Source organism: Ipomoea triloba, chromosome 5, assembly GCF_003576645.1.
Source record: "Ipomoea triloba cultivar NCNSP0323 chromosome 5, ASM357664v1".
Classification (NCBI taxonomy): domain Eukaryota; kingdom Viridiplantae; phylum Streptophyta; class Magnoliopsida; order Solanales; family Convolvulaceae; genus Ipomoea; species Ipomoea triloba.
Genome location: NC_044920.1, coordinates 22,093,565 through 22,102,616, shown reverse-complemented (window position 1 = coordinate 22,102,616; position 9,052 = coordinate 22,093,565). Strand labels below are relative to the sequence as shown.

Genomic DNA, 9,052 nt, shown 5'->3' with positions numbered 1-9,052 from the left:
TATATATATATATATATATATATATATATATAATAATTAATATCATGGACCAGGATGATTCTCAACGACACCATGCCTCAATTAATATGGACAATTAACAATAATAAATAGGTGGCAATGCCTCAATTGAATTTATACATCTCTATGAGGATCTTCCATATCACTACTCATCAAAACCATACTATTGCTCTCAATTTGCATACGATGTTGAAGCTAAGTTTATCATTCTCTTCTCTGCTGTTATTATTACTATACTCCATAATTGTTTGCTCGGGCATGATGAACATTACTACCGATGAATCCTCTCTTCTTGCATTGAAATCAAGCATTAACATCAACTCTCATCCCATCATAATGACCAACTGGTCTAATGCTTCCTCAGTGTGTGAGTGGAAGGGAGTTACATGTGGCACTCGTAAACAACGAGTGATTGCTTTAGACATCTCCCAAATGGGACTTTCTGGAACCATTCCTCCACAAATTGGGAACCTCTCTTTTCTTGTTTCCCTCAATGCAAGTGGCAATAGTTTCAGTGGGAGTCTACCTGATGACTTAACTCATTTGCGTCGGTTGAGAGTCTTTGATGTTAGTAGCAACAATCTCGTTGGAGAAGTCCCTTCACGGATTGGGTTCCTATCTAATCTTCGAATATTGATTCTTCACCACAATCTCTTTACAGGATCTGTTCCTCTTTCCTTTCTAAACTTGTCAAAGTTAGAAACGGTGGACTTGAGTTTTAATCAATTCAGTGGCTCTATCACATCTACAATCTTCAATGTTTCCACCTTAGAAAGTTTAAGAATCATAGACAATCATTTCTCCGGTACCATTCCCCTAGATTTGTGTCTTCAACTTATAAATCTTAGAAGGCTTGAAGTAACAAGTAATGCTTTAAGTGGGGAAGTGCCAAAGAGTTTATCCATATGCTCCAAAGTAAGATATTTGGGATTGAATTACAACCATTTTGTGGGAACAATACCACCCGAGCTTGGAAACTTAACCAGCCTTGAAGCCCTTCGTCTTGGGGGTAACAACCTTGTTGGTACGTACGACATTATCCTTAATTCTTTGCAAATAAACATAATTGCTATTCCCTTTGAGATTTTCATATATTGTTGATCGAATATAATGGGACTCATCAGAGGTTAGCTTATTCCTACAAGCTAGTTATATCTTTATTGAACTTAAAGTGTCTCATTATTTTTATTATTTTGTAAAATAAAATATTTGTTGTAAAAATTTAAAAAAAAAATAAAATCGGAACGGTATATTAAATTCTAAGCAAATATACATGTCAATGGCCTATTTATTACTTTCCGGTCACAGTGTTTGATGAACGTTGATATAAGACCTGAACTAAAAAAAAAAAAAAAAAAAAAGCAAATACCAATTTTGGTCTCATGACTATTAGCAAAATGACAATTTTGGTCCATACGTTTAATTTCTACCAATTTTGGTCCTATGACTATTGTTTTAGCATCAATTTTGGTCCCACGACTACTGTTTTAGTGCCAAAATTCATCGCACCTGTCACCCATCCGTTTAAAACGTGCCGAAATCTAAAATTTTAAAGGTATTTTTGTCCTTTTCAACTCAATATCCAATTTGAGCATGAATAAAGAGATTTAGGCCCTAAAATCGATCACAATTAACAATTCTCCTCCTTAAATTAAGGTAAAATGAGGAGGAAAGCTGCGAGTTTTGATTGATGTTAAGACTTAAATCTATTTATTCATGCTCAAATTGGGATATTAATTAGTGTTGATGAAATTCAATTTCTTTTTATTATGAAGATTAAAAAATGTTTCTACCAAAATCTAAAAATTGATATAATTTCTTTTTTTCACAGGAAGAATTCCTAAAGAAATTGGTTGTCTACATGACTTGAAGCTATTAGAAATTGAAAACAATCAGTTAACGGGCTTACTACCACCGCACATGTTTAACATGTCTTCACTTCAAGTGTTGAACTTGAACACCAACAAGATATCAGGTAATTAGCTATTCAATATTAGCATTTTGCTCTTTTATTGGATAATTATTAGATTTTTCGTTCCTAATGTATTCTATGAACCAAAGATCATATTAGAATCTTGTTCTCCATTCCTCATAATCTTCTATCTTGAGAATAATTAGGAATAAGATCCATGCTTTAATTTTATGCATTTAAAAAAATTTAATTTTAAGCTACAAAAGAAAATATTATTCTGAAAAGATTACGAGGTATGTTCAGTGTGACCAAATCAATTGATCTTTTAGAACAACCAATACCACTTGTTGGTCTATCTAGGTCCTAGGGAAAGTAAAAAGTTTAGAGGGTGGGAGTTGAATAGACTTTTTCAAAAAAAAAAAAAACTTTTGGAACTTGTTTAAGATTGCGAATTTTGTAGCGGAAGTCTTAGATTTGGCCAAGTTTTTTTTTTTTTTTTTTTGGTTGTTGTTATTGTTGTTGTTGTAGGTAGATTTAATTTGAACAAGTGAGTGTAGTGTGCGTAGTATGGATCGTTACACCGGCGCATAGTTACCTAGTAGCTAGTACCATAACAAATGACAATCATATTTCACTGTGATCTCTTTGCACTTGACTAGTTAAGATGTGTAAGGATAATGAGTCTTACATTACATGTAAGTTTTTTCTTCCCTTTTTCTGAAATTTCACAACGGACAATGTGAACAGTGATTTGCAGTATATCATATCACTGTGAATGATTTAGATTGAAGGTGTAATTTTTTAGTATGGTAGCGTCTTCAATATATTAATATGTTTTCATGAAGTATTAAAGAATTTGCATTTCTTTCTTATACGGTTTGATAGGTACAATACCTCAAAAGATGAGCAATCTTGAAAAGTTGGATTACCTTTTTTTACAATTCAACTCTCTTGGTGGTTCCATACCGTGGGGTATATTCAATATCTCTAGTCTATTAGGACTAGATCTTGGGTTCAATCATCTTTCAGGTAGCCTTTCCCCTAAAATGGGCTATAAGCTTCAACATATCATAGAAATTAGCCTCAATGTTAATAACCTTAGTGGAGCTATTCCAAGCTATATATCCAATTGTTCTAAACTAGAAGTCTTATTCCTTGATAGTAATAGTTTTAGTGGCCCAGTTCCTAACTCTTTGGGAGAATTAAAATTTTTGGAAAGATTGACCATATTCAGAAATAGTTTGACAAGCAAAATCTCTTCTACCGGGCTCAATTTTATGACTTCATTGACAAATTGTAGATACTTGAGAAAAATAGATATATCTAATAATCCTTTGAATATTGTCCTACCAAATTCCTTTGGTAATCTCTCCAACTCTCTTGAGATCTTTGTTGCATTTCGTTGTAATATAAAGGGCAAAATTTCAAACGAAGTTGGTAATTTAAGTAGTCTCATGGGACTAGACTTATCCCATAATGAATTGACCGGAGTTGTTCCTAGAGGTATAAGAGGTCTAAACCAACTTCAAAGGTTGAACCTTGGATACAATAAACTAACTGGGAGTTTGCCGAATAGCATTTGTAATTTGAAATACTTGGACAGTTTGACTTTAAGTAAAAATCATATTTGGGGTTCTATTCCTGAGTGTATGGAGAATGCTACTTCTTTAAGAGATATCTATCTAGACTCTAACAGATTGAGGTTTAGCATACCATCAAGCATCTGGAATCTTAAAGACCTCTTGAACCTAGACTTGTCTTCAAATTTCTTGAATGGCTCTTTACATCCAGAGATTGGAAACTTGAAAGTTTCAATATACATCAATCTATCAAGTAATCATTTTTCTGGTTATATTCCAACTACCATTGGAGCTGGTTTGCAAAGTTTGATAAAGTTTTCCTTAGCTAATAATCTTCTACAAGGATCTATCCCTGATTCTTTTGGAAGCCTGATTTGTTTGGAATACTTGGATTTGTCAAATAACAATCTCACAGGAGGGATTCCTAGGTCCTTAGAGAAGCTCCAATATCTCAGAGGTTTCAATGTATCTTTCAATAGGTTAAGTGGAGAAATTCCCAGCAAAGGCCAATTTGTAAATTTCACTTATCAGTCTTTTATGTCCAATGAAGATTTGTGTGGTTCTCCAAGGCTAAAAGTACCACCTTGCAATGTTCATTCTAATTTTCATCCATTAATAAGGAGAGCACTTCAGATTGTATTGATCTCTGTGGCTATGTTCATAGTGGGAATCTCAGTGATTATCTTTTTATTGTGGAAATGCAAAAGTAAAAATTCCATAGCCAATGGGGTTAACTTTTTACAAGAAATAGTGCCATTGAGAATTTCATACTACGAACTTCAAAGAGCAACTCAAGGGTTTAGTAGTAATAACTTGCTAGGGGCCGGAAGCTTCGGTTCTGTTTACAAGGGCACATTTGGAAATGGGTTACTCTTTGCTGTCAAGGTCTTTAATTTGCAAGTTGAAGATGCATTTAAGAGTTTTGCTACTGAATGTGAAGTTTTGCGCAATCTCCGTCATAGAAATCTCACGAAGGTGATAAGTGCTTGCTCTAACACGGATTTTAAAGCACTCATACTTCAGTACATGCCGAACGGTAGTCTAGACAATTGGTTGTACTCTGACCAGCAATCTTTGCACATCATGCAAAGACTAAACATCATGATTGATGTGGCATGTGCATTAGAGTATTTGCACCATGGTTACTCAAGTCCAATTGCTCATTGTGATTTAAAGCCAACTAATGTTTTAATTGATGAAGATATGGTGGGACATGTAAGTGACTTTGGCATTGCGAAGTTACTTGGAGACGATGAATCGGTTGCTTATACCATAACCATGGCCACAATTGGATACATTGCCCCAGGTGATGAAAATTACCCTACTATATATTTTATTTTGTTTATTTCTTTTTAAGTGTCTTGAATAATTTTTATTTTTTTCTCAAATGAAAAATAATAATTATAAATTTGACTTGTTGTATATGCATATCTATGTTAGAGTACGGATCAAATGGGATGATCTCCACGAAATGTGATATTTATAGTTATGGCATAATGTTGATGGAAGTGTTTACCAAGAGGAAGCCAAATGATGAAATGTTCACAGGAGACCTTAGTCTAAGGAGTTGGGTTTCTAATTCACTTTCTCATACTCTTGACGAAATTGTGGACCCAACTTTAATGAGGCCCGAAGAATCGGAATTTGGACAAAAATTGCAATGCATATCATCTATTTTAGAGTTGGCTTTGAGTTGCACAACCGAGTCTCCTGAGGAGAGGATGGATGTTCAAACTGTCTTGGCAAAACTAAACAAGATCAAACATGAATGTCTCATAATTTTCTAAACTTTGTGGTATGCTACTCACATCTGTTAAATTAAGTGCTTTAAATGTATATGGACTGATAGATTTAGTTTATGTTTGCAGGTTGGAGGAGGTGAATGAAATATTTAAACACCATCTTAATTTAACAATAATGTGTTGTAGTACTAATGATTTCATTTTCTTTTCTTTATTTGTATCGTTTGTGTAATTGTATTATTTCCATATGCATGATTTAATATTTGGGATGATTATGTATTCATCTTTTTAAAGAACTCTTTAATGGTTGTCCTGTTTTAATTTCTTTTTAAAAAGGTTATTTAAAGTCAACTCTTAATTAAAGTATACCCTAAACTTAAATATATATTATATGAATACCTAGTTATTGTGAAAATTTTCCATATTCTTAAGACCTGAATAATTTCCTCGCGCATATCTCCTACGAGCAGCTTCCCTATCACCAGGCGAGAGGGGTCCAACGTTATTTCTTCCAACTATATAGCTGGTTCTAGACCCTTCTACATACAGTACGTATATACTAGTAGTTGTTCTTCCCCCACTTCTAGCAAGCTCTCCAGTAGCATTCGTTGGCCGAGTGTTGGTCTTTGCGCACTTTTTCGACCAGCTTGGGAGTGTGGAATTTTAGGCATTTTCAATTCTTTCGACAAGATTTCCCCGATGTCCACTAATACTGGTCTTCCCATGATGATGTTATGAGTGCATGCTATTCTCACCACCATGAAATCAATTTATGTTCGGGGGAGTACCTAACTCCATGGGTAACCGTATGGTCCCTTCAGTTTGAAATTAGAAGGGAGGGATTCTCTCATAATCCTTGGGGTGAAGGGCAGGGTAATCGTGATCTTAGGCATCTTAGGGATGTTGCGCCCGCGGAAGTGGGATAGATCAGATTGCAACAATAATTTGAGAAAGAAAAATAAATGAGGCACAGATTTTACGTGGAAAACCCCTAAACAAATTAGGGTAAAAACCACGGGCAAGGGTAGAAGAATTTCACTATGAGAAAATAGGAGTTACAACCACTCTCTAACTAACAAGGAGAAAACAAGGATAATTCTCTCTTGCTAGGAAGGAGAAATACACTCAACAAACTCTCTAATATCTCTAGTATATGAGGGAAAAATAGAATGATTTGGGATGGCTAGAATGGCAAAATGACCTCCCTATTTATAGTTGTAGATTTGGGGTCATTTTGTAGTTAGCCTAAAATGTAGGGACCAAACAATAAATATTTTTGTTCAAACTTTGTAGGTGCCTAACTCTTGGACTTGCCTAACATTCTTGATCAAACTTTGCAACTTGCCTAACCATTGTGGCTGCTGCCAAATTAATCCATTTGCCGACAAGGGATGTTACCTCGCTCTTTCTATTTGAGTAATTATGAGATTTTGACATCTATCTTTTTCACCCATCCACCAGGGGGGTTACTCTTGTCTGTGAACAAGCCACGCATCTACTATGAGATTCCTCCACCATCAGGGTGCGATAAGTGCTCTCGCCGTCAGATTTGTTAGCAAGCCGGGGCTCCCCCACTTCGATTCCCATCCTTTTATTTCCTATAGTCCATTCTGACCCCCGGTCCTGAGGCAGCTCCCCAACCTCCCATGCTATGCTCGGCTTAGAGCAAGCTCTGCTTCGTGCCTGATTTACCAGGTAAAAGTGCTGCGAGATTCCTTCTTGGGGGTCTACCTATGATATTGGCAACCTTGTGATATGTAGGGGCATCATTAACTTCTACCTCGAGTGGGGTCGAGTGGGCCCTCTTGACTCCTATACCTACTCCTTTGAGAGCAACACCAGTTGGAGCACTCCTGCTCCAAATGAGGGTGGGACCTACTTTCCAGGATTTTGTACATCCTTTTCGAGCCTACATGACCTTGGCAAATGTCTACTTTGAGATCCGGCCATTTTGACGTACTTGAGCTTAAATGAAATGGGTAAAGACTAGGAACACACACTTTTCGTAACGGTTCCCACAAACGCGCCAATGATGGTTTTATTAAAACCGGGTAAACCATAAACCGCGTATTGAGATATAGAACAAGGGTAGGAAAAACAATGATCTTATTGCCAAGGGTGTGGGGCCCAATAAGATAAGTACAAAGCCCAAAGACTAAACAATACAAGCTATTGAGATAATGAAGAAATAGAATTAACTAAGTTAAGTATTAGACCAACAAGATTCAAAACCTGGTACGCTAGTTGGAGGGAAAAAAATAAGCCACTTGACCAAAGGAGTCTCTATGTCTCTCGTGTGTGTCTTGTACAGACCAATCCCTTGGAACAGTTACAGTTCCATCAATAAATCCGTTGCTATTTTTACATTTTTTTGTAGTGACATGACTCGAATTTCTCCTCCTTCTCGTTTCTTGCGTCGTACCAGGTTGTTGTTTAGATTATTTTTGTAATAATTATAAATCTCTATTTTTGTTATATATATATAGTCTTGGTAAATCGACTCATTCACCAACTACATGTAAGTAGTATTTGTCCCACACATTGAAAAATGAATGTAGATTATTTTAATTTTAACTTCTTTTCACAAAGGTTGATTCTCTCAAATATTGTCTACTAAACCACTAAGCTAAACCCGTACAAACAATTTTAACTTCATTGTGTCAATCTGGAACATGTTATTCCTTTTTGTCCAATGCTTTATGTCTTTCCTAAGCATAATAGGATTATTTGCCTTCCAAAACTATTACAAATTAAACATGTTTTTGTCAAATAATTCAACCAATTTAGTTTAGACATTTACAATCTTCCAGTTTGAATTTTTTGGGAAGAACTATTTTAAGCTCCCCCAAAATTTTTGAAATGCCCCCCCCCCCCCCCCCNCCCCCCCCCCCCCCCCCAAATATATTAACATAATTATAATAAATTTTACAACATAAATTACATATGAAAAATCCTTTAGAGTTTATAACCAATTTATTTAGGGGCTACCCATTGTCTGATCAAGTATTCTAAGAAGGGGGGGGGGGGCAGCCTGGGCGCCTGCCCAGGGCCCATCCCTCTAAGGGGCCCATAGGATATATTATATACATAGTACTATAGTAGTAGGATGGCATAGGAATATAGGATATATTATATATGCATAGAAAAAAGGAAAAGTATGGCTGGTGGCTAGTGGCTACGCATGGCATTGATGGGAATGATGGCAGACAAAAAAAAACAAATATCTCCACATATTTTTGTTTGTTTCTGTTGGTGGGTGGAGAATGCAATTCAACATTCCAAATTTCCACTTAATATCATAATATGCACTCCAGGTCTCCACTCTCCAGTGACTCACGGCTCCACTTAATATGCACTTCAACTCTTCAAGCGAGTTACTGAGTTCATTAGGCATTAGCAGTTCATCAGCACTCAGCAGGCAGCAGCAGAGGTAATTCATCAATCATCATTCATCAATCATCAAAATAGTTTACCTAGGAATTTTATTTTGGTTTTAATTCTATTTATTATGATTTGTATAATTGTATGTAAAATGAAATTGAAAGTTTATTAAGTGTATAATTTATTATATATTTATATGCAAGGACTGAAGGCACATATTTGATTGACTGATTCGGATTGATTGAATCATAACTGCCAGGTGTTTTTGTTCTTTTTTTTTTAATCTGTTTTATTTTTTTATATATATAATGTTGCCTAAAAAATATTTATCCGGAAGTGAAAAAAGGAAAAAAAGAAAACAAATTGATCAATTAATAGACTCACAAAGAGGAGCTATGAATAAATTTATTAAAAAAGTT

General features: G+C 35.4%; 1 protein-coding gene across 1 annotated transcript; it reads left to right on the top strand.

The window, feature by feature from the left end:
• The first annotated feature begins 276 nt into the window (after positions 1-276).
• Positions 277-5,396, top strand: LOC116020402 (probable LRR receptor-like serine/threonine-protein kinase At3g47570). The gene is made up of 5 exons (XM_031260878.1): positions 277-1,042; positions 1,850-1,993; positions 2,816-4,816; positions 4,951-5,246; positions 5,379-5,396. The coding sequence occupies exons 1-5, from the start codon at positions 277-279 to the stop codon at positions 5,394-5,396; spliced, it is 3,225 nt and encodes a 1,074-aa protein (XP_031116738.1).
• The last annotated feature ends 3,656 nt before the right edge of the window (positions 5,397-9,052 follow it).